The 27,002-nt window shown below is 44.8% G+C and overlaps 1 protein-coding gene across 2 annotated transcripts in view; it reads left to right on the plus strand.

Moving 5' to 3' along the window:
* The window catches only part of IFRD2 (interferon related developmental regulator 2), a 100,375-nt gene that overhangs the window by 42,265 nt on the left and 31,108 nt on the right, over positions 1–27,002 (plus strand). For both annotated transcript variants that reach the window (XM_030206467.1, XM_030206468.1), the window contains 2 exons: positions 1,839–1,963; positions 20,614–20,771. In XM_030206467.1, the coding sequence (XP_030062327.1) occupies positions 1,839–1,963; positions 20,614–20,771 (283 nt within the window). The remainder of the gene's footprint in view (positions 1–1,838; positions 1,964–20,613; positions 20,772–27,002) is intronic.

The following is a 27,002-nucleotide window of genomic DNA, read 5'->3' on the forward strand; positions in this document are numbered from 1 at the left end:
TGCACCCTACCGGCCACACCAGATTTGGTTCCCTTTTCTTCTGGAGTTGTCCTCCGAAGAACCGTGGATATTGGAGTGTTTTCCGACCCTCATCACCCAGAACAAGGGGTCGCTTCTACATCCCAACGTCCAGTCTCTGGCTCTCATGGCCTGGATGTTGAGAGCTTAGAATTCGCGTCCTTGGGTCTTTCAGAGGGTGTCTCCCGAGTCTTGCTTGCTTCCAGGAAAGATTTCACAAAGAAGTGTTACTCTTTCAAATGGAGGAGGTTTGCCATCTGGTGTGACTGCAAGGTCCTAGATTCTCTCTCTTGTCCTACACAGACCCTGCTTGAATACCTTCTACACTTGTCAGAGTCTGGTCTCTAGGCCAACTCCGTAAGGGTTCACCTCAGCACAATTAGTGCTTATCATCGGCGTGTAGAGGGTAAGGCTATCGCTGGACAGCCTTTAGTTATTTGCTTCTTGAGAGGTTTGCTTTTGTCAAAGCCCCCTGTCAGACCTCCGCCAATGTCATGGGATCTCAACGTCGTTCTCACCCAGCTGATGAAAGCTCCTTTTGAGCCACTGAATTCCTGCCATCTGAAGTACTTGACCTGGAAGGTCATTGTCTTGGTGGCTGTTACTTCAGCTCGTAGGGTCAGTGAGCTTCAGGCCTTAGTAGTGGATGCACCTTATACTACTACTACTACCACTGTTTCATCACAATAGAGTAGTCCTCCGCACTCACCCTAAGTTCCTGCCAAAGGTAGTATCAGAGTTCTATCTGAGCCAGTCAATTGTCTTGCCAACATTTTTTCCCCAACCTCATGCCCACCCTGACGAAAGCAGTTTGCACACCTTGGACTGCAAGAGGGCATTGGCCTTTTACATGGTATGGACGAAGGCCTTCAGACAGTGCACCCAGTTGTTTGTTTCTTTTGATCCCAACAGGAGGAGAGTCGCCATTGGAAAACGCACAATCTCCAATTGGCTAGCAGATTGTATTTCCTTCACTTATGCCCAAGCTGGGCTGACTCTGGAGGGCCATGTCACTGCTCATAATGTTAGAGCCATGGCTGCGTCGGTGGCTCACTTAGCCTCCATTGAAGAGATTTGCAAGGCTGCAACATGGTCGTCAGTCCACACATTCACAGCTCACTACTGCCTTCAGCAGGATACCCAACGCGACAGTCAGTTTGGGCAGTCAGTGTTGCTGAATCTGTTTGGGGTTTAGAATCCAACTACACCCACCTAGGCCCGTTTTTGTTCTGTTCCAGGCTGCACGCTCAGCTAACAGTATATAGTTTCAGGTTAACCTATGTTGCGAGGCTCAATTGACCAATGTTCATTGTTTTGAGTAAGCCTGGATGCTAGGGATACCCCATGTGTGAAAACAAGTAGCCTTCTTGTCCTTGGAGAAAGCGAAGATACTTACCTGTAGCAGGTATTCTCCAAGGACAGCAGGCTGATTGTTCTCACAGACCCTCCCACCTCCCCTTTGGAGTTAGTTATTTCATATGCTTTTTGATTTAACTGAGGAGATGTGCTCGTGCGGCGGGCGGGAAGTCAGTCCGCGCATGCGCGGTGCGCTGAGCATGCGCACTGGAAGACTCTGGCAAAAGTTTGTTTATTTTTTGCTTTTGCAAAATGCCGATTCCTGGGCCGACGCGGACGTCGACCCACATGTGAGACCAATCAGCCTGCTGTCCTCGGAGAATACCTGTTACAGGTAAGTATCTTCGCTGTTTCTCCTGTGCCCCTGGTGTGTGAGCAGTAGGGCTGTTTGTACATACTGAAGAGACCCTGCCTCCCAGTTCCCCAGAGCAATGGTGATACATCACCATGTCTCTCTCTTTCAGCGCAAAAACTCGTCAAGTGGCGCTGGAGAGCCTGCGACTGGCATTCTCCTCTAGGATATTGTACGATTTCCTTCTGGAGCGACGACTGACTCTCACTGACGCGCTGGAGCGTTGCCTGAAGAAAGGTATGACCACCACCACCAAGCTGCTGGGAATCAAACTGGGAACTGAAAAATGAGAACAAGCGGGGAAGGCATGCGAGCATAGTTTATGTATGTATATATATATATATATATGTAGGCAATGTATGTCTGTACTGCCTATGGGTTGTTAGTTATGGGCTTATGTGTTTCTTTTTGTGTACCAGTGTTAGGATATATGGTAATGGGTGGTTTATGGGGGGGGGGGGGGGGGCAGTTGCAGGTTGGTGGAACAGCTGTGGGGATAAGTTTTTGGAGCGGGGCAATTAGAGTTTGGGTGTGAGGGCAGTTTGCAGGGTGTGTGGACATTTACAAGGGGTTATTATTTGAGGGTAGGACAGTTTGTTAGGGTATAGTGTTGTAGGATGAGGCATGGAGTGGTGAAAGAGTTGGGGGGGGGGTAGTTTTTGAAAGTGGGGCAGTTAGGTTGTGGGTGTGAGGGCAGATGCAGGAAACACTTTTTGGAGAGGGGAGAGCAGTTTATGTGGTCGCAAGGCAGTTTGCAGGAGGTATTTTTTTGTGGATGGAGCATTTTTGGGATGGTCAGGCATTTTCGGTTGTAGTACTTGGGCATGGGAACAGTTTGGGGTGGGGATAGTAGAGAACAGGGAAAAACACTTTGAAAGGAGGAATTTTTTTTTAATTGAAAATTTTAAACTATATCAACAATCAGATTATAGCCAGAAAACAGCAGCTAATAACAATTACAGTATAGTCATCCTCAACCCATCTTCCCTGTTCCACCCCCCCCCCCCCCCCCCAATATCATAACCTTTGGTCTAATGGGTGGTTGGTCTGCTTTAGATAGAAAACTTATAGCGCCATTAGATAGTCAAGCAGGTGGCACAATCAATCTTGGGGCATCCAGATCTATCCCCAAACAGGATCTCCATGTGACATATTTGTCCCATTGTTTATAAAATTGTATAACTTGTCCAGCTCGAATTGCCGTCAGCTTAGACATCTGGTACAAATAGTCCACCTTCAGCACTGGAGGTGGTAGCGGTTTTTCCAAGTGGCTGCCAGTGTAATTTTTAGGAGGAATTCTTTGTTACTTCCCTAGCGTCAGAAGCAGATGAATCCAGAACCCTGGATTGTGTCCGTCTACTAGCAGATGGAGATAGAGAGTACTAACTTGTACAGTATGAAATAGGACGTCCCGCTTCCTGGCTAGTCAGTATTCTCTATCTCCAGCATGTTAACGGATGTGTCCTTGGGCTCCCGCTCTGGCTTTGCTGGTTCAGTGGAGCTGGGGGATCACTGGCTGTGCGGCGCCAGCTTTGGGAGGTACACCTGGTCACCCCAGGTCCCTACCCCACCCCATATCCCTCTCTTTTGGCCTCCCACCATCTCCTCATTTCTCACAGACTGCTTCATTTGTAAAAAAAAGTTTTTTTGTTGGCAGCAACAAGCAGTGCAACTTTAAAATAATAAAAATCTTCTGACTCTGTTCGGCAGGGTGTGAAGGGCCGGATTCGCTTGTGGGAAGCGGCGGTGAGGTTGATGCTGGTCTTTCCCATGTGCGGGAAACACATAAGACTCTTGCAGATGCCACCTCTATCTCCTACCGCGGTTTTTCCCACGGCCACTGCACCTGCTCTGCCACTTGAAGCAGCTGTTTCTTTGGTGCCCGTGGTTCCGGGTAATGCTGGAGAGCCGTTGGTGGTTTCCTCCATGGGAGGGGGGGGGGGGGTCGGATGACTTCTTTTCCCCTGACTTCATTTTGCTGTTCCATAGGACATATTTAATGGAGATCAGTGGTTGGGGCTGGGATTTCTTCTCTCCCTTCTGGGACTGTGCAGAATCTGGGTTGTAGACTACATGGTGCCTTCTTCCAAACGGGCACTGGAGATACGAGCCGGGGGATGATTTTGAAGCCCCTGCTTCCTCGGACCCTCTGAGTTGGGTGGGGTTTCTGCTTCTCTGGCCACCTCGGGGCTGGTAGATCCGGAAGACGGGGAGCAGCAGCTTAAGTCTGATGACCCTATGGTCAACTACTGCTGACCCAATGCGACCGCTGACGGTGGTCCCGCTCTGAGCGCATGCCATTTCCGGGGGGAAAAGAAAAACCCCGAGAAATGTCTTGCGTGGTGATAACCCAGGTGTAAACAGGCATCGCCATGCACTGCCCAGTTAGTTCGGGAGCCCTTATTGCCACCTCAGTGGGTGGCGGTTAAGGCTCCTTACCGCATGGCCATGTGTGCTTGGGGTTTTTTTTACACACTGAGGTAAAAAGGGCCCTGGTGTGCGGGATAAATGGCCCCCGCCGCTAGTGAGGGCACTTTTTCTCGCAGCTTGATGATCGAGAAGTAAAAGGGGCGCTCAGGGAAGACAAAGCCGTAGCAGAGAGATTAAATGGATTCTTTGCTTCAGTCTTCACCGTGGAAGATTTGGGTGGGATACCGGTGCCAGAAATGGTATTCAAAGCTGACGAGTTGCAGAAACTTAATGAATTCTCTGTAAACCTGGAGGATGTAATGGGGCAGTATTACAAACTGAAGAGTAGCAAATCTCCTGGACCGGATGGTATTCATCCCAGAGTACTGATAGAACTGAAAAATGAGCTTGCGGAGCTATTGTTAGTAATATGTAATTTATCCTTAAAATCGAGCGTGGTACCGGAAGATTGGAGGGTGGCCAATGTAACGTCGATTTTTAAAAAAGGTTCCAGAGGAGATCTGGAAAATTATAGACCGGTGAGTCTGACGTCAGTGCCGGGCAAAATAGTAGAGACTATTATTAAGAACAAAATTACAGAGCATATTCAAAAGCATGGATTAATGAGACAAAGTCAACATGGATTTAGTGAAGGGAAATCTTGCCTCACCAATCTACTACATTTCTTTGAAGGGGTGAACAAACATGTGGATAAAGGTGAGCCGGTTAATATTGTGTATCTAGATTTTCAGAAGGCGTTTGACAAAGTACCTCATGAAAGACTCCAGAGTAAATTGGACAGTCATGGGATAGGAGGTAGTGTTCTATTGTGGATTAAAAACTGGTTAAAAGATAGAAAACAGAGAGTAGGGTTAAATGGTCAGTATTCTCAATGGAGAAGGGTAGTTAGTTGGGTTCCCCAGGGGTCTGTGCTGGGACCGCTGCTTTTTATCATATTTATAAATGACCTAGAGATGGGAGTAGCTAGTGAGGTAATTAAATTTGCTGGTGACACAAAGTTATTCAAAATCGTGGGAGGATTGTGAAAAATTACAAGAGGACCTTACAAGACTGGGAGACTGGTCGTCAAAATGGCAGATGACGCTTAATGTGAGCAAGTGCAAAGTGATGCATGTGGGAAAGAGGAACCCAAATTATATAGCTACGTCATGCAAGGTTCCACGTTAGGAGTCACGGACCAAGAAAGGGATCTAGGTGTTGTCGTTGATGATACGTTGAAACCTTCTGCTCAGTGTGCTGCTGCGGCTAAGAAAGCAAATAGAATGTTAGGTATTATTAGGAAAGGAATGGAAAACAAAAATGAGGATGCTATAATGCCTTTAAATCGCTCCATGTTGCGACCGCACCTCGAATATTGTGTTCAATTCTGGTCACTGCATCTCAAAAAAGATATAGTGGAATTAGAAACGGTGCAGAGAAGGGCGACAAAAATGATTAAGGGGATGGGACGACTTCCCTATGAGGAAAGGCTAAAGCGGCTAGGGATCTTCAGCTTGGAGGAAAGGCGGCTGAGGGGAGATATGATAGAGGTCTATAAAATAATGAATGGAGTTGAACGGGTAGATGTGAAGCGTCTGTTTACACTTTCCAAAAATACTAGGACTAGGGGACATGCGATGAAGCTACAATGTAGTAAATTTAAAACTAATCGGAGAAAATGTTTCTTCACTCAACGTGTAATTAAACTCTGGAATTCATTGCCAGAGAATGTGGTAAAGGCAGTTATCTTAGTGGAGTTTAAAAAAGAGGTTTGGACTGCTTCCTAAAGGAAAAGTCCATAGACCATTATTAAATGGACTTGGGGAAAATGCACAATTTCTGGGATAAGCAGTATAAAATGTTTTGTACTTTTTTGGGATTTTGCCAGGTATTTGTGACCTGGATCGGCCACTGTTGGAAACAGGATGCTGGGCTTGATGGAACTTTGGTCTTTCCCAGTATGGCAATACTTATGTACTTATGTAAATCCTGAAGAACACCCAGAGAACTAAAAAAAAAAAACATTAAAAAGAATAGGAGAGGGGGACCATATGATGTGCTGAGGAGAGCAGACGTGTGCTGCTGTTCCTCCCGGGCCCCAACCCTTCCACTTGACTGAAAGACGGACAAAAAAAGATAAGAAGCGGCAGCAAGCCCCAATAAGCATTACCAAGCTGTATGGAACCCTTTGTAACAAGATCTGGAGCGACTATGCCCGGAAAAGGGGGGAAAAAGAACCAGAAAAGGTGCGGGGAGCTGACGAGCCAAAGATGGCGGCGAGTTTTTCAAAAGCGCAACTAGAACAACTCACAATGGCGGTGAAAGCGGCGATCGAGCCACAATTTAATCAGCTATCAGAGCAGATGACCACATTAGAGGGTTACCTAGAAGATACTCAGAAGCGCACTGGAGAGCTTGAGGCGAGAGTGTCCGCAATTGAAGACAGTGAAGGCAACATGGCGGCTCAACTACAAGAAATGAAAAACACCATAGCGACGCATGCACAGCAAATCGACAAATTGGAAAACAGCTCCCGAAGAGACAATTTAAGGATAGTAGGTTTCCCGGAGACTGTTCCAGACGCTTCCCTGCAAAGCTTGCGACAGAAATGGTTGAAGGCAGAATTCACCTTGTCGGATAGTATTGAACTGCTGTGCCTGGAAAGAGCCCATAGAGTGGGCCGCAAAGGTGAACGTGCAAATCGCCCATGATTAATCATCCTCGTCCATAATTTCATCCACAAAATGGAGATACTCCGAGGCGCCAGGATAAAGAGAGAACAGCTAATGTACGAGGGAACACCGGTAAAAAAATTTTCAAGACTATTCTAAAGCACTGCAAGAGAAGAGAAAGACATTTAACCCAATTTGCCAAAGTTTAGTGGCAGCGCAGAAGAGATTCAGAATCGTATACCCAGCAACCCTAAAGATCTTGCATGAAGGAGACTGGCATTTTTTTGGAGCACCAGAAGCAGCACAAGCTTTTATAAGAGATCGGAAGATTCAGACCTGAGAGACGCAGATAAGTAACTGCATAAGGGTTATGCAAGGAATTCCCAGGTTATTGAGTTTGGGGAGTTAATACAATAGTTATATAATATAGACAAGGAAGTGGCTGATAAATGTAGTAAACGCAAGGCGGATTAAGATCAGGATTGAGAGGGAGGGGGGGGATAATGTTGGACAAGGTAATATTCCTTGAACATAGGAGAGACTTGTGTATTGCCAGATATGCATTCAATCTCATGGATGTGTTTACTCTGTGGAATAATCAATAAAAATGGTTGAAACATAGAAAGGGCGTTATTACACAGAACAGTACACGAGGTATTATTATTGGAATTTAATGTTTGAGTTTATTGCTCACTGTTACATACTTTTTCTGTAACTGTACAAAGATTATGTTCAAAGGTATTAGGAATAAGGGGGGAAAGGGGAGAAAACTGTAATAAAAATTTGATGATAGCAGCTAAGGCTTAACGCACATAGGATTGACCTGTTTACTACCAGTTATGTACTTAATCTTATGGATGTGTTTACCATGTAGAATCATCAATAAAAACCGTTAAAACATAAGATCAGGATTGAGGGGGGGGGGGCCCTACACGTCTGGAATCCCAGTTCTTCATCTCGTATCCGAGAGAAGAACAAGGGTAGATGAAGGGAAGGGATGGGGATAGTAAAGGGAGGGGAAAGGGTGAGAGGATGTCTCGATGTGGAGCTAGGCAGCAGGGAATAACGGAAGTGGATGAGAGAAGGTGGGAAGGAATTGGGAATACGAAGCAGAGACTGGAGAGTAATAGTTGTTGGCTCTCGGGTGAAGCTGGGCACCCAGAGGGCGAGATGAGGATAGATGGAAGCGCAGAATACAGTAAAGGAATAAGTGATGACTAAAACAATACGATTGGGCACTTGGAATGTGGGGGGCATTGTCACTCCAGTGAAATGGGCTAAGATTTTGTCAGGACTTAAAAGGCATAACATTGATATCGCTTGCCTGCAGGAGACTAGACTAACGGAGGAGGAACATCGGAAATTGAAAAGAATGTGGGTGGGAGAGGTTTTCTCGGCCTCCTCCTCAGAGCGGAGAGGGGGGGTAGCAATTCTAATTAAAAAAAGGTCTAGCAGCCAAAGCAGAGTGGGTGTCGGGAGATGCACAGGGCCGATATAGTACATTTGTGGTTGCAAGATAGGGAATACCTGTTGGTCAATATCTATGGGCCGAATAACTATGATGCAAATTTCTACCAGATGATTAGGCAAAAGTGCCAGCCCTATAGATCATTAAAATTAATACTAACGGGAGACACTAACTTAGTATCAGACCCTATGTTAGACTGCACGGCGCCAAGAGTTGCTCATAGAGAGGGGGCTAGAGCTCGAGTGTTGCCATCCCTTATGAGGTCACTGAACTTGGTGGATGTATGGCGAGCACTGCATCCAGGAGAGCGCGATTTTACGCATACATCACGAGCACACGGAACATCATCCCACTTGGATTACATTTTACTGGATGTAAGAGCTTTTCCCTGGGTGACAGAAGCATGTGTGGGACCGGAAGAGGTTTCAGATCATACCATGGTATGGATGGATCTGGAGGTGACAGAATTTTACCAAAATCGTGCAGGGTGGAGGTTTCCCGCTTATATGTATCATAATATAGATTTTAGAACTTACCTGCAGGAGAAATGGGAGGAGTATCAACAGCATATTGGCATACATAGAGAGCAGCCAACTTTATACTGGTCAGCAGCAAAAGCGGTGATGAGGGGCGAGATCATTGCATATATGAGCCGAAGACATAAAAAACAATCAACGGCCATATTAAATTTGGAATCGCAGCTTAGGAAAGTAAAGAATCGATACATTCAAAATCCCACGATAAGAAATAGAGAGAATCTAGAAACGATACAAACCACACTTAATTCATTGTTGCATGAACGCGTGACACGGTCACTTCACTATAACAAGTATAAGCTACAGCGGTTTGGTAATCGCTCGGGACCGCTGTTGATGCGTTTGATCAAGCCATGGGAGCCGCGTAGGGTGATAACAGGGATGAGAGATGATAGGGGAGTCCTTAAACATAAGAGTGAAGAAATTGCACAGATACTCACAAAATTTTTACTAACCTGTATGGCCCACGGAACCCAATAGACCCTCAGGAATTGCGAGCATACCTGACAAAAATAGTGATGCCCCAGCTGACGGAGCAGGAGCAACAAGAACTAGCTCGGCCCCTAGAAGGGAAAGAATTGCAGGACATCTTTCGCAGCTTAGGCCTCTATTCAGCGCCAGGGCCAGATGGATTAACAGGGGAATTCTATAAAATGCTTCCCCACACTAGTCTGAAGCCATTGATAGCGTTCTGTGATCAAGTGGTACGAGAGGGAGGATTCCCACTGCATTCTAACTTGGCACTGATTTCACTGATACCAAAACCAGGGAAACCCCCAGACCATTTCACTAATAAATGTAGATGTTAAGATGCTAGCGAAGGTTCTGGCAAACAGGTTAGGCCCCATTTTGCCGAGACTAATCGGGAAAGAGCAAACAGGGTTTATACAGGGTCGGCAGTCAGTAAGGAACATCCGTCGTCTTTTAATAGCAATAGCACACTGTCAGATTATTAAGGCCCCGGCAACGCTATATAGCTTAGATGCGGAAAAAGCGTTCGACACAGTGGCCTGGGAATACCTTTTTAATACACTGAAATATATGGGATTTCAAGGGTGGTATTATGAAGCTGTCGTAAGTATATATAACAATCTGGCAGCCTTGTTAATGATTTAATGGGGTAAGAATGGACCCATTCAAGATAGGGCGTGGAACGCGGCAGGGATGCCTCCATCCCCACTTTTTTCGCGATAGCGGTGGAACCACTCTTAAGAGCAATTAAGCACGCTGGAGGTGTAACTGGAGTGACAATGGGGAAGGAGACAGTAAAGGCACTAGCATTTGCAGACGATCTAGTAGTAATCACTCAGGACCCTGAAAGATCATTAGTAGAGGTGTTGCAGTTACTAACAGAGTTCGGAGGATTCTCAGGATTTACGCTAAACAGGCAAAAGTCACAAGCAATGGAGGTACAGCAAGGGGAGGATGGAAGAGACAATTCCCCCTGACCTGGGCGGAGGAAAGCATTTGTTATCTGTGAATTACCTTACCCAAAGAACTGACACAGCTCTATACTCAAAATGTTGCAGACTTGATGAAAGTCACGTGCAAAAAATTAAAAGCATGGAAGGACAGTTCTCTATCATTGATTGGACGTATAACACTATGTAACATGATACTTATACCAAAATTTGGCTACATGTGTTCCAATCATTGCCACTATACTTAAAGAGGAAAGACAAGACAAAGTTAAACAGATACCTGCAAAACTTCCTATGGCGAGGGAAAAGGCCTAAGCTGCCGCTGCAAGTATTGCAAGTGCCAGTGGAGCATGGTGGATTGGGTCTTTTTTTTTTTTTAATTTGTATTTATTTATTGGTTTTATGTAATAACAAACATGTTGCATATCAAGCAGTCATTCGCTGATACAATCCAAAATGTTCCCATCCCCCTCCCTCATCCCCCCTCCCCCCTCAACAAATTATACGTTTAAGATTTATGTCACGCGGGTTAAACTCCGATATTGAGTCCATAATTCTGAAGATTCATTATAACGTCCCAATCTTTTGTCCGTAAATTTCTCCATTTCGCCAATCAAAGATAACTTCAAAAGCCAATCCTCTTCTGAGGGTGCCTCTAATTGTTTCCAATGCTTTGCTATTACAGTTTTTGCCGCTGCCAAGCACATTCTTTTAAACCGACTCTGCCATTTAGCTCCTCGTCTATTACCCAATCCAAGCAAACACCATTGAGGTTCACACGGGAAGGGCTTCCCCGTGTGGGCTGCTATCTTTGTTGCGACATTTCCCCAGAAGACCTGTATTTTGGCACAGGACCACCAAATGTGTAGATAGGTCCCTTCCTCATCTCCACATCTCCAACACCATTGTGATGTCCCTGGAAACATAACATGCAGTCTGTGTGGGGTATAATACCATCATGACAGGATTTTGAAAGCATTTTCCTTTATCAGCACACAAGTTGAGGCTTTAGTAACCTCAGCCAGAATTGCCTTCCACTCGTGTGCTGTAAATTCCTTATTCAAATCCCGTTCCCACTGAAGCATATAAGGACACTTCTCAAAGGTCCTACCCCTTAAAAATTTATACAATATCGAAATAGTACCTTTCATTTTCCCCAGGGAACTCCACATATTCTCTAGGCCCTCAAACTCTTCCGGGTCCGTCTTCAACCACCCTTGTGTTTGTATATAATGTTTGACTTGTATGTAAAAGAATTGTTCAGTCTCTAAGATCCCATTTTGTTCTTTAAGCTCCGCAAAGGGCACCATTTGTCCATCATCCATTAGATCTCTAAAACAAATTATCCCTTTCTCTGCCCATCTCCTTGCCACCGGATGTCCCATTCCTATCTGAAACCCTGGTTCTCCCCCAATGTATGCAAAAGATGAGGTGAGCCTGGACTGCCACTGGTTACTCCTAACCACTGCCCACAATGTTAAGAGGTGTTGCACAAAAGGATTGGAAGTCAGTGTTGTGTACATTCTACGTGGATAGGAGGCCCAAAGTACTGATTTGAGACATTGATTCGGCACCATAAGTTGATCAAGTTGGGCCACCACTGACAGCCTGTCTTGGCTCCATGCAGAAATGAACTTTAATTGAGCAGCCCAGTAGTACCATTTAAGGTTTGGAACACCTCTTCCCCCCAAGTCAACTGCCTTCCATAACAACTTTCTGCTTTGCCTTGGCGCTTTGCCCTCCCAAATAAATCTCAATAGCGCTCTCTGCAATTTCTCCAACTCCCCCTTTGGCACTAATATTGGTAATGTCTGAAAGAAGAATAGTACTCGGGGTAGAATATTCATTCGGACAACTGCAATACGCCCCGCCCCCACCATGACAGCCATTTCCCCGTCCATGCTTCTAAATCTGCTCGTACCTGTTGAAAAAGTGGTATATAGTTCAGGGAAAATACTTGAGAAATCTCCATAGGTATCCTGACCCCCAGATATTTAATCTTATCGTGCCTCACACGGAATGGGTATGTTCGCATGAGCTCTTGCATCCAGGCCTGTGTAAGGGAAATCCCCAACAGCTCTGATTTGTCATAATTAATCTTAAAGCCTGACATGCGTCCGTACTCTGATAGAATTACCATCAAGTTCGGAAGGGTCAATGCAGGATTTCCCACAAAAAATAACACGTCGTCCGCAAATAATGCTAATTTGTGTTCTATAGTCCCAATTACTATCCCTTTTACATCCGCAGATTCTCGAATCTTCTGCGCTAACGGCTCTATATAGAGCGCGAAGAGCAGCGGCGACAGTGGGCAGCCCTGGCGAGTGCCTCGTTCTATCGGGAATGTCGACGTGTACCCCCCATTGATTTTTAATTGAGCTATTGGCCTTTCATATAGCCTATGAAGCCATCCCAGTAGACCAGTCCCAACTCCCATATTTTCCATAACTTCCCAGAGATAAGGCCACTCCACCCTATCAAATGCTTTTTCTGCATCTGTACTTAGCAAAGTGACCGGTATATCTTGTCTCTGAGCCTCCCATATAACATGCAGGGTTCGGCGTACATTATCTGCTACCTGCCGGCCCTTAACAAACCCAGATTGGTCAGTATGTACTAATTTTGGTAGGATTGCACCTAGCCGGTCTGCCAATACTTTTGATAATATTTTTATATCTAGGTTGATCAGCGAGATTGGTCTATAGGACCCACATATTGCAGGGTCCCTTCCTGGCTTTAAAAGCAGGGATATTCCCGCCTCGTGCATACTAATGGGCAAAGACTGACCCTCAAAACAGGCATTACCCACTCTCATCAGCAAGGGTCCCACTTCCCCCGTGAAAAGTTTGTAGAATTTGGCGGAGTAGCCATCCATTCCTTGGGCCTTTCCTCCCTTAAGATTTTTAATAGCTCCTGTGATTTCATCAAGACGAAATGGAGCTTCCAGCTTACGGCTCTCTTCGCTAGTCAATTTGGATAGCCCAAGTCCCTCGAAACTCTGCCGCACCTCAGCATCTTCCAACCCTATTTCTCTTTTATAGAGCTCTTTATAGAAAGTTAAGAATTGAGTTCTAATTTCTTCATCCCTGTAATATAGTTGGTCCCCTGGGCCTTTAATTTTTGTAATGGTGTGATTTCTCTGCCTAGCCTTAAGACAATTGGCCAGCATTTTCCCTGACTTATTACTATATTCATAAAATTTATGTTGGAGAAGCTTCCTCATAATTCCACCCGCATTATTTGTAGCTTTTCCAATTCCATCCGGCACCTCCCGAGCTCCTGCAGGTCTTTTGCTAAACCCCTCGCCTGGTGTTGTCTTTCCAGATGAACCAGTCTGGATCTCAGATTGAGTTCCGCAGCTTCTCTGGCGCGCTTTTTACGAGCCCCCCACTTTATGAGGTGCCCTCTTACCACCACCTTCAATGCGTCCCAGAGAGTTCCATCTGAAACCTCCCCCGTGTCATTGCTTATGCAGTAAGACTGAATCACTTTACGAATATCAGCACAAATTCTGTGATCCCCCAGTAGTGACTCATTTAATCTCCAAAAGAGGAGCCTATCTTCCTCCCTCCACCCCTTCAGTTCAAGTTCTACTGGAGCATGATCTGAAATACTAATGGGGCTAATCTCAGAATCTATCACATTATCCCAGAGTGTGCGACTGCACCAAATCATATCTATTCTAGTATATGTAGTTTGTGAATGAGAGAAAAATGTATATGTCTTTTGGCCTGGGTGTCTGAGCCTCCAAACTTCTACTAAATCTAACTGTGACGTCAATTGTTTTAGTTTTTTACTGTGGGTCACATTTATACTGCCTCCTCCTCTAGAATGGTCCATTGGTGTCATATATGTATTGAAATCACCTCCCAAAATCATATGGCCTTGTTGGAACTGGGAAAGTTCCTCTGTCATATTATCGAAAAAGTCCCCCTGCCCCACATTCGGGGCATATACATTCACAATAGTCACAGGTTTGCCATATAGAAGTCCCTTCACCGCCAAACACCTGCCTAGGACATCCTTGTAAATATCATTAATTATAAATGGTATACCTTTCCGAACATAGATTACAAGCCCTCCCACTTTTCCTCCTCTGTTATCAAAATGAGCTATACATTCATCAAAAGATTTGTGCTTGAGCAAGTGAGCATCACCACTCTTAATATGTGTTTCCTGTAGCATTACTATATCCCAATGAAGCCTTTGCACCTCCCGAAATACACGACTGCGTTTTGATGGGGAGTTCAACCCATTGACATTCCATGTACCCACTTTTAACCCCTGACCCCCCTCCCCCTCCCCCTCCCCTCCCCCCCCCCCCCCCCCCCCCCCCCCAAAGTAGCTGGTAGAGAATCTGCCAGCAGAAGGTTCTGAGGGAGTAACTCCTCGCCAGAGCAGACTATTATTGGGCTTCATGTGAAAAACCCCAATTGCTATACACTGTTTCAATCCTTATCCCTCTCACTATTCTTCTCTTAGTATTATTGCTAGCCAACATAAAACATATGTATTAACAACATTTCAGGAGCGACATAAAACTATCGCCTAAAATAGACATGTTCAACCAACTGATGATAAGATTAACACTGTATGGTGTGCATCTAGTTCTCACTATCATATACTCAAGTCCCACTCTTCTGTGGAGATCCTCGAGGACTTGTTTCCTTTCTGGAGCCCACTCTCTGCCACGTGGATGCCCTGCGTGACTGATGCACAATTGCAGAGGATGATCCAGAAGCTTCTGGTGGTAAATCCTTACAGCCCAGATCCTTCAATATAGTCCATGCCTCTCCCAGCCGTGACACTCTCCGGGATTGACCTCCCACTGTAAATTGTAATCCAAAAGGAAATGTCCATCTGTATCGAATACTGGATTGTTGAAGATATTGAGTAAGATCTTTAAATGATCTTCTGCGTTGTAGGGTGCCTAATGCCAGATCTTGAAATATCGCAATTTTCTGGTTTTCCCAGAGGACCTCGCCCTTAGCTCTTGCTTGTCTCCAAATCCTGTCTTTGATTGCATAACTTGAGAAACAGACTATTATATCTCGAGGTTGAGAGGACCTCCTGGGTCCCAGGCTTCTATGTACTCTGTCAAATTGGATTGCAAGATCTCCTTGTTCCTGCTGGGTCCCTGCAGTCTCTCCCAGAATAAGAGCACATATTTCTCTAATAATTTTTGCACAGTCCATATTTTGATCAGTATCTGGAATGCCTTTGAATCTGAGGTTACTTCGCCTTGAGCGATTTTCCAAGTCCTCCAGGTCTAATTCCATTTTTTCCTTATCCTCTTTCAGGGATTGTAGTTCAGACTGTAACTGGTGCACTTCGCCTCCCACGTGCTCCAGCTCACCCTCTGCCTGCTCCATTCTATGCCCAATTTCCCGCATGTCTTTTTGTAAATCTGTGACTGCCTCCTTAATCGTCTTGCGAACAGACGACATCTCTGCTTTCAAGGCCTTAAACCATCGAGCGACTTCTTTTTTGGTAATCTCTGTGTCGCTATCATGTTGTTCCACGAGGCCTTCCGCCTCCGATTCGGAATCTGCAGCCGCCATTTTGGCGCGTGTCATATGCGATCTGCTGCCAGAGTTCGCTGCTCCGTCGCGCTTCTCCGCCGTGAATTTAAATTTATCTAATTTTTTCCGGGTCGCCATAGGCTTGTGTTGGCCGCTGTGTTTTTTATCTGGATGCCGAATTTTCGGGGATTTATTCGTCGTTTTCGCCGTCGCTCTAGCGGAGCTCCGGAATCATGCGTCCATCCCTGACGCTGACGTCACTTCCTCCGATTGGGTCTTTTAAATGTGCGGCTTTTAACGGTGGCGAGTGGAATGTGGCACACAGCAGACTGGTATCGAGACAAAGAAGATACTAATTTAGAAATGAGCTTGAAAAAAAAAGACACACTTCAGCTGCTTACTGCATACAGGAGGGGGGAGAATCCCACAACCGCTGAAAGCTACATCAATGTTACCAACGGCTAAAGCAGTATGGCGCTGGCTGTGCAAACTTGATCACTTTTCGACAAGGACGACGCCATTTCTAGCAGTATGTGACAACCCTGCGTTCCCTCCAGGAACTTTATATGATGCTTTCCAAAGATGGAAAACGCAGGGAATGATATATTTAGTGAATGTGTTGGCAGAGGAAGGGAAGATTAAATCATTTGAACAACTACAGCAGGAGTTCGGGCTCCGAGAAGGAGATCGTTTTCATTATCAACAGCTGCAGCATTATGTGGCTAGTTTGCCTTGGGAGGATTTAGCGGAGGAAGAACTGTCCTCGGCATGCTCCCTAGCGGCACAACAAAAAGTGCCGCTCTCATCTCATCATAAACATATCAGGGTCTCCATTCTCGAGCCAAATTTTCGGAAATTTGCAATGAACTGGACAACAGAACTGGGGACTCTTATAAAGAGTGATACATTAAAAACACACGTGCTGCCAATAAGGAAAAGTACCATGTTCACCGCGCATTGGGAATTACAGTACATAGTAACATAGTAGATGACAGCAGAAAAAGACCTGCACGGTCCACCCAAGAAATGTGCCACTTTTTTGTGTATACCTTACCTTGATTTCAAGTTTGCAATGAGAGTATATGTACCACCTAGGCGAGCGTTTTATATGGGAGTATCGCCAGATGGAGAATGCAGCAAATGTGGCGCGCAGGGAGCTTTGCTGGGACATATGTTTTGGCTTTGCCCGAAGATAGAGCAATTCTGGTCATCCCTATTACATACGGTGTCCCACATGTGGGAAACAGGCTGGCACTATGAAGTGCAACTATTATTTGGACAGCCCACTTTGAGCAGCCCGAGACCCATGGGATATCGTGAATTTGTAGTGAGGGCGGTAATTATGGCCAAGAAGGTGATATTGTTGAACTGATTGTCAAAGAAAGCTCCAACTATGCAGCAATGGAGAATTCAAATGATACAGTTAATGAGGATGGAGTGGATAGCAGCGAACACAGCACCAGCAATATTGGAAAGCATTTGAGAACAGATGGGCTCCCTTCTGGAGAACCCTGACTCCAGCAGCAAGAAGCAGACTGTTGAATGTATAGGACCCTGAAGGGTGCAGGATGTGAGACTCGAATAAAGACATGAATCCCACGAACTGGAACCCAAAGAGACATAGGGGGGAGGGGATGTTTATAGATGGGAGGGTGGGAGAAGTTGGTTGGGAGGGAGGAAGGAAGTTAGATTGTGATAAGAGAAGTGGAAGGGAAGGTGGGAGGACGGACTAGATGAAGAAGGAAGATACTATATAGAGTTGATGTTAGCTAATAGAAGATTACCAATGTTAACTGAGGGTATACGAATAGTTAATCAAATATTCCACTGATGATGATCGTTTAACATGTGTGATGTACCATCTTACTAATAAAAATGATTTGAACAACAACAAAAAAAAAAGAATAGGAGAAAAAGGAGACCCAGCGGGACCCCCACAACCAGTAGACTATAAATCAGACAAATTTTGCATCAACCTGACTGTGTGACTTTTTTTAAAGCCCTGGTAACTACAGCAAAACTGGACCAAACAATCCAATATGATCTAATTTTAACAAAACCAGGTCATGATCATCCAAATGAAAAGCGGATAAGTCCAGTTGCATCGGAAGAAAAAAATGCCCTTATCAACAGACAATCTGAATTTGGATAAAAGCGTAAGCAGACAGGTTTCCATGGTGTGCATTTTTCTGAATCCTGTTTACCTATCATCTAGCAAATTAAACCTGTTCAAATATTCTTGTAGCAGTTCAGCAACTAAAGATGGTATATTTCTCCCTCTCTTTTCCTGTGTCTTCCCCTTTATTAGCCCAGTATTGCCTTCAGTATAATTGAGACTATTTGTTTCTGGAGTGCCTAAATCTATGAGAGTCTTTTGATTATCACCCTGTACTGGATGTTGTGCTTGAACCCTTCAAGAGGGGGAGCATCATCATGTCTGTGTAATGCTTTCCACAAAGAGGTGAGCCCTTGTACTCGATGAGGGAACCCCTCACCGGGCTGTCAGTCAAAACCCCGAGTTCCCCCTGTGTCTCCCACCGTTCCCCAGGGGTTGAGCCCCTGAGTGCGGGTAGCCAACAGCAGAGAGAACAAAGTCCAGCACAAAGTCCACAGGGTTAGACCCAGCAGCAGAGAACAGAAGAACCAGGGACAGGCAGTGGTCAGTACCAGGCAGCAGACAATAGCAGATCCAGGAACAGCCAGAGGTCAGTACCAGGCAGCGGTCAGTAGCAGATCCAGGGACAGGCAGAGGTCAATACCAGGCAGCAGTCAATAGCAGATCCAGGAACAGGCAGAGGTCGTTACCAGGCAGCGGTCAATAGCAGATCCAGGGACAGGCACTGCAACTAATCAGCAAACTGAGTAGAAGCCGAAGCATGGAAGGACTGAGGGCAGAGTCTTAAATAGTGTAGAAATTAGGCCCAAACTAGCACAGCTGAAATCAAGATGGCTGCCCCCCATCGGTGAAACCCTACACCTAAATATGGGCTTCCTGGGGGCGGAGCAAGATGGCGGCTTTGACAACGCTCCACGAGTAGCTCCGGAGAACTGAGCGGTTCAACCCTTCTCTTTGAGGGTTTTTTTTTCCTTCAGGAAACATTTCTTCTGTGAATTAGTATGCCGCATACGAAGAGGAAGAGTTTGGTTAGAGCCAAGACCCAACCGGCACTAACTTCGACACCGAACCAACCAACTCTGGAGACCTACCTCGTGCGCTCCTCACTTACAGCGGCAGGAGGTCCCGCTGAATTGCCGGACCAGGAAGAGTCCGAACTCTTGGGACAGGACGTTTCATTGTCCCCTCCACCGCATTACCCTCCGCCGCAGCCAGCAGAACCCGACAGCGGGGGTGCTTCTAATTCTCGCGAGAGCGAAGGAAGAAACACACGAGTGGGGCCTGCAATCGGGGCTCCTGCTGAGGTCCCTTTTTCACCTGGGACTTTTCATTTAACAATGCAGAACCCATGCAAGGGTTCCACTGCGTCGGTTACCCTTGAGGCGATTTGGGAGACGCTACAGACTGTCCAGGCATCGACGGGCAAGATTGAAGGTTTGGTGAGCAATGTTCAGGATTTAACTGTTTCATTTGCATCAATGAAAGGCGAATTAACTGATAAGATTAACCACCTAACAGCAGAAAATGCAAAATTGAAAGAAATTTCTACTAAGCTGATAAAAGATACAAATGCCATAAACAACAAATTGGAGTACTTTGAGAATTACAACAGGAGATTAAACCTTCGCTTATTAAATTTTCCCTGTACACCTGTGTACTCTCCATTGGAGATATTTAAGAAATACTTGGTGGAAAATTTGAAATTTTCTTCTGATAATATACCTCCTGTGAACAAAATTTATTACCTACCTACAAAAAAGAATAGTGACATTCAACCACAAGGAGATTTGAATGTTACAGATTTACTAGAATCTTCTATTACATCTACAACGGAGAGAAAAACTTTATTGGTATCTTTTATATTTCAACAAGATTTGGACTTAGTGAGAAAGATGGCCTTAAGAAACTTACAGACTCCTTTCCATGGAGGGAAAATCTGCGTGTTCCCAGACGTAACAAAACAAACTCAGGCCAGAAGAAAGGACTTTTTTGCACTGAGAACTGATGTCTTGGCATTAGGCACTGTCTTTAATCTAAACTATCCATGCAAATGTAATATAAAATATTTGGGTGTAAAATATGGTTTCTTTTTTCCCGAGCATTTAAAACAATTTATAGATCAAAAAAAGATATTCTAATGCTGGTTTGTGTCATACAGACTGAGCACTTCCGAATGGGTAATTTATAGAATAGGCAAGTATGGAGTATAATTAGCTAAGTCTTTCTTTAAATAATATGTAAAAATCTTATCTTCCAAGTTAATAATGGCTCATGTCCCCCTAATTTGGTGGTCTAATTTAAGTTATTTATCTTAATTCAAACTATGTTACCTTAAGAATTTCTGACTGTTTTTTTCTTATTCAAGTAGTAATTGCTTGTAAATTTTTGAAAATTGATTAAAAAAAAAAAATGGGCTTCCTTCCTGAAGCTGCCCTACTCCAAGATGGCTGCCATAACTTAAGCTGCCCCCTACTAAGATGGCCGCCCAAACCTGGAACAAGCCCAAAATAGAGATGGCCATCCATTTCTCCGGTGCCCATACTCTGCATAGACAGGGAACGTGACAGTCTGCCACCTCTTGCATCTTGACTAAAGGATGCTGCTGAGATCTTTGGTGTCTGCAGAACATTTCCTGTTGTTGCATGTTTTTGAGCAGCAGCATTATTTGGGGGGGGGGGGGGGGGGCGTGGCATTAGCTCTATGTATTACAGCTGTTCTCTCTCTCTGTGTCTGGTGGTTGCAGGGAAGGGGGAAGAACAATCTCTTGCTGCTACAGTTCTGACCCTATTGTGCCTTCAGATGGGCTCGGGGCCTGAGGGAGAAGAGGTGTTCCGTAGCCTGAAGCAGATTCTCATCACTATCCTCAGCGATACCACTGCCAGTCCCCTTGCTCGACAGAGTGTAAGTACCTGTTTTCTGTCTGTATCCTAATTGTTACTACAGCCAGTTCCCTCATTTGACAAAACATTGGACACTCCTGTTCCTTGACAGCTGCTTGACATCACTGTCCCAAGCCACACTTCAGCCAGAATGTAAGTATTGGTCACCTTGCTCCTTCTCTTCCCCCACCTGGCTTCCATTGGGTATGTCATCTGTTCTGGGGCCAGTGCTGTAAGCCGGGCGCAAAAGAGCATAACGCAAAGCCCATAATGCAGAAAGGAAGGCAAACAAATAGCAACACAGTGCTCAAAAGTAATTGTATGCAAATCATATACGTGGTTAATTGGTGCTAAGAAACTGAAAGCAAGAGGAGGACCGTGCCTGGAACAAAGGGTTTGCATTAAATGTGGCTTTGTGCACATGATCTTCTATACTTTTAAATATAATACGCTTTTAAATATAAGCCTTTCAAAAATGTATTTGCATTTTAATTTTTTGAAGGGTTCATATTTAAAAGTGCTGCTGTGAGCCATATTAAAAAAAGCTAAGAGGTCAAGTGGCGGAGCGCTGTGTTCTTTGGGTGGGGAGGGGGGTTCTGAGTTTGGCTCCACTCAGATTTTCAGATGCATGCATACTGTCCTTGTCAGCCACTCGGACATAGAGGAGGTGGTTACTTTTACTGGATGTCCTTTACACTACATTTCAAATAGATTCAGTTAGTTTCCCTTACAAATCCATACACTTTGCAGTTACATGGGCTCCTGAAAAATGTCCCCATAGTGACTTCCCAGGTGTAGATCTGGAAAAAGGTGTTCTAACCCCAAGCTCCACATCACTCAGGCTGCTGCTGTACAGGGTGAGGCCAAAAAAAAAAAAAAAAAGTAACTCCCTACAGTTTGGTGTTTTCCCAGCAACCACTTGGAATTTCAACATGAAATTTTACAACTTTATTTGTTGTTACTATTTATGTTTATGATGAGATTTTTTTTAATACTTTCACAAATTAAATCAAGAATATTCTTGATACAGAAAAGATTGGTAATATTAACATCATATTACTCAAGTATATAACAGGAAATATATAATCTGTCCGATCTGTAGTCCACAATTAAGAAGGAGAACAAGGTACAATTCTAGGAAATATAAGTTTCACTTACCAAGTTAAGCAAATAGAAGAGAAACTCAGACTATATTATTAATTATGGAGTAGACGAGGCTATTACTACTGGTTGCGTAATTGGGGTTACAACAGTCTTCGAATCTAAGAAAGAGGTTAAATGCATAGGATCATAAAAAAACATATTTTACCGAGTTTACTTTCAATATACATTTGCAAGGAAAATTCAACCAAAACAAACCACCCATTTGTAAAACCCGAGGGCGAAGCTTAAGAAAAAGTTGACGCTGCTTTTGGGTTACTCTAGCAACATCTGGAAACACTCTAATCTTAGAGTTCATAAAGAGTTCTTCCCTATGCCAGAAAAATTGCTTTAATATCCAATCTCGGTCAGGTTGTAACAAAAAGGTTACGATTAATGTTGCTGGTTTAGAGCCCAACTCAACCTCTTCAATCAGTTGTGTAAGGTTTAAAACATCAAAAGAAACATCAACTCCTTCCGCAATCATTTTAGGAAAGTTTATCAAGCGTAAAGTTTTAGCTATCTGTTGGTTTTCCAAATTTTCAATCTTATATTGTAGCAACTTATTTTCTTTAATCAAGTTCACATGAGTTTGTTGAAGATTACCTATATTACTAGTATTAGTTTCAATATTTTTTTCAGTTATTACTTTTGTTTCCAACATAGAGATTTTTTCTAAGGGAATCTTAGTATACTGAACCACAGAAGGCAGTTTTTGAGAAAAAGAGGTTTCCAACCCCCAAAGTGCTTCCCAAATAGTATCTAAGGTGATAGTTAATAGTTTCTCAGGCAAATAAGACTTACTGAGAGAAGCAAATTCAGTCTCTGTTCCTTCTGAAGAGTGTCTCTCCATTACAACTTTGCAGTCCAGCAAAACGCTGACTGCTGCCTGTGCTTCAGCTTCCTGGATGGAACAAGCCGGCGAACCTATACCACGACCTGACCCTGCTGAAGGAAGCACTCCCTGGACGTCAGTGCAAGAGGCCTCCAAGGCACGTTGCAGGTCCATCGCCAGCATGAGCGGATGACTCCGATCATCAGGGTTGAGCGAGATTTCAGCCTCAAGCTGGAGGAGTGGATCACCTCCCACCGCACCCTCCAGCAGCGAGGATTCCAGCCCCGGAGAACGTCTTGAGGGGGGCAAAATGGTCCATCGGTCCCACCTCCAGTACCGCAGGTGTTGCGGGGCCCATACGCTGCTTATCCCTGATAGGTACGGGCGGAGAGAGGGATCTTGGGGGTGATAGTATCTGAGGATTTGAAGGCGACGAAACTGTGTGACAAGGCGGTGGCCGTAGCTAGAAGGTTGTTAGGCTGTATAGAGAGAGGTGTGACCAGCAGGGGGTGTTGATGCCCCTGTATAAGTCGTTGGTGAGGCCCCACCTGGAGTATTGTGTTCAGTTTTGGAGGCCGTATCTTGTTAAGGATGTAAAAAGAATTGAAGCGGTGCAAAGAAAAGCTACGAGAATGGTATGGGATTTGCGTTACAAGACGTATGAGGAGAGACTTGCTGAACTAAACATGTATACTCTGGAGGAAAGGAGAAACAGGGGTGATATGATACAGACGTTCAAATATTTGAAAGGTATTAATCCGCAAATGAACCTTTTCCGGAGATGGGAAGGTGGTAGAACGAGAGGACATGAAATGAGATTGAAGGGGGGGCAGACTCAAGAAAAATGTCAGGAAGTATTTTTTCACGGAGAGAGTAGTGGATGCTTGGAATGCCCTCCCGCAGGAGGTGGTGGAAATGAAAACGGTAACGGAATTCAAACATGCGTGGGATAAGCATAAAGGAATCCTGTGCCGAAGGAATGGATCCTCAGGAGCTTAGTCAAGATCGGGAGGCGGGGCTGGTGGTTGGGAGGCGGGGATAGTGCTGGGTAGACTTGTACGGTCTGTGCCAGAGCCGGTGGTTGGGAGGCAGGGCTGGTGGTTGCGAGGTGAGGATAGTGCTGGGCAGACTTATACGGTCTGTGCCAGAGCCGGTGGTTGGGAGGAGGGGCAGGTGGTTGGGAGGCGGGGATAGTGCTGGGCAGACTTATACGGTCTGTGCCCTGAATAGCACAGGTACAAATCAAAGTAGGATATACACAAAAAGCAGCAAATATGAGTTACCTTGTTGGGCAGACTGGATGGACCGTACAGGTCTTTTTCTGCCGTCATCTACTATGTTACTATGTTACATTTTAGGCATAAGGGAACAAGAAAAACGATTCCAACACTAAGTGGAGGTAGGAGAGAGAGCTGCTTAACCGCGTTCTCTTCACGACGCCATCTTGTCTCCGAGATTATTTTTAATAATGGTGAAGTAACAGACTTTTTAGTGTGATCACCCAGCAATTTTCATGTATTCAAAAATGTTTGCTTTGTAAAACTACCATTCCTTGTCACTTGCAGCAGATGAATCCAGGAATTAGTGGTTAAGTCCGCCTACCAGCAGGTGGAGATAGAGATAAACAAACTAAAGGCAGTGATGCCAGATGGCCAGCTCCTTCCTCAGTTAGTATGTCTCTATCTCAGCAGGTGATGGACGGCTTTTTCTCCAGCTCCCGGGCCCAAGGCCTCTGAGGGTGCTCCTGGGCCGGTGGCCAGTTTGAGCCGGGGTGGCGGACTGGTGGTGTCCCCTTTGGCAGCATGCACAGTTGCTGGGTCCCTGCTGCACCTCAAATTCCCTCTGTTCCTTTCCTTCCCTGTTTTTGCCTTCCTCCTCACTAAAAGAAAAAAAGAGAAACAGAGAAGCACAGGGAAGTGTGTTTTTGCTGAGAGCAGGTTTGTGTTACTGCAGTCCGAGACCTGTTTTCTGTTCCTACTTGTCTGAGCCTGCCTCGAAGTGGAGTCAGAGAGTTTTTTTTTCTTTGGCTCAACTGTCAGTTCCCGCGCTTTCCCAATCCGGGGTAAGTCCTGCTGGGTTCCTGTTCGGGGACGGGCGATGGCAGCAGAGGCGGTAAAACGCTCTTTCCAATGCGGGAAACAGCGTTCAGCGGCGGGCCTTTGCAGTGCGGGGTGCGCTGATTTGGCGGGACTCAATGGAGCTGGTAGTCGTGACGGATGCCAGTCTTGCGAGCTGGGGAGCCCATTGTCTTCGTCGAGTAGCCCAGGGATCGTGGACCCCTCTCGAAGCGACTTGGCCAATAAATCGTCTGGAGTTGCGAGCAGTCGTGCATGCACTGTGGAGTTTTCAGGACCTTCTGCAGGGGCAGGCGGTTTGTGTATTCTCGGACAACACCACGACGGTGACCTACATCAATCGGCAGGGGGGCACTCGCAGTCTTCCCTTGGCAGTGGAAGCGTCTCGTCTTCTAGTATGGGCGGAAGCGCATGTTTAGAGTCTGTCGGCAGCGCACATTGCGGGTCAAGACAATGTTCAAGCGGATTTTCTCAGCCGGACTCTTTTGGACACTGTAGAATGGACGCTGTCGGACTCGGCTTTTCGGCTGATCTGTCAACGTTGGGGAAGACCAGTAATGGATCTCATGGCCATGGCTTGCAATGCCAAAGTTCCCCAGTTCTTCAGCTGCAAACGGCAGCCAGGATCCGCAGGATTGGATGCTCTTCTCCAGCCATGGCCGGAACAACAGCTACTGTATGTTTTTACTCCATGGATAAATCCTTCTTATCTGTTCCCTTCTCCACTACTGCCAACTCCAGACTTCGCACCTTCTGTCTCGCTGCACCCTACGCCTGGAATAAACTTCCTGAGCCCCTACGTCTTGCCCCATCCTTGGCCACCTTTAAATCTAGACTGAAAGCCCACCTCTTTAACATTGCTTTTGACTCGTAACCACTCGCCTACACCTACCCTCCTCTCTTCCTTCCCATTCACATTAATTGATTTGATTTGCTTACTTTATTTATTTATTTATTTATTTATTTATTTTTGTCTATTAGATTGTAAGCTCTTTGAGCAGGGACTGTCTTTCTTCTATGTTTGTGCTACGTTGCGTACGCCTTGTAGCGCTATAGAAATGCTAAATAGTAGTAGTAGTTTACCTCCTGCACGCACAGACGCTGCTTCAGACAGCTTTTGCTTTCGCTTCTGTTTCAGCTGTTCCTGTGATCCCGCCCTTCCACAAACAGGAAATGAGGGCGGGACCACAGGAACAGCTGAAACAGAAGCGAAAGCAAAGGCTGTCTGAAGCAGCGTCTGTGCGTGCAGGAGGTAAAAACTTTTTATGTTTCAACATTTTTTATTGATGGTTCAACCTTATAACAATACAAGTGAATCTGGTATTATACAACTGAGAGTAATACCACATATTTGTGCATTGCAACAATAACAGTCATCAACCTTTTTTGTTGTTTTTATCATTCCCACCCTCAGGTCCGACCCCTTAGATTCAAAACATTAAATATAACATGACTATATCTATAGAGATCAACCTTTGTACATTAATGATGCTCACCTAAAACAACTCTTTATTATAGCTGTGATACAACTCTATCAATCACTTATGTTCCTTTTTATTTATAATTTTTTTCATTTTACAAGGATCACTTGCAAAACAGTAAAACAGAGATGATTGTACATTAAAACAATATTAGAAGAAAACAATCTCAACAAGATAAATGGATTTTATACAATCTTTCTCTTTCTTAGACCACAAAATAAATAGGGAGGGTGAAACAAGACAAGGAGATCAATTTAAACAGCAGCAAACAAAGAAAACGTGGTATTAACCCGATTATCCCCAGTTATTATTTATCTAAATCATTATTCCACATTGATCATCTGGTTGGTTTCTTCAAGACCATAACGGTGCATAGTCCATCAATTTCATTGGAAACATACTTATTGTCCAATATTAGTGAAAGTAATACACCTGATTTCATTTTTTTTCCCTTTTAAAACCAGAAATTGTTTAACAATACAAACCCTTGAATCTCCAATCCAATTCCCGCTGATTAAAGTAATCCCAGTTTCACAGGCTTCACTCCTTTTGAATTAGTATATTAAGAGGAATCATTTCAGAGGAAAAAAAACATTAGGAGTCATACCTGGAACTCTGGGAAAACAACAATCTCGATATTAATCATCTGTAACAATATTCATTTTGTTCAAATTTTTCGGGTCTTTTATCATTTTCAAATCTTAACCGTTTCCTACTTCAGT

Source organism: Microcaecilia unicolor, chromosome 6, assembly GCF_901765095.1.
Source record: "Microcaecilia unicolor chromosome 6, aMicUni1.1, whole genome shotgun sequence".
NCBI classification, from domain to species: Eukaryota; Metazoa; Chordata; class Amphibia; order Gymnophiona; family Siphonopidae; genus Microcaecilia; species Microcaecilia unicolor.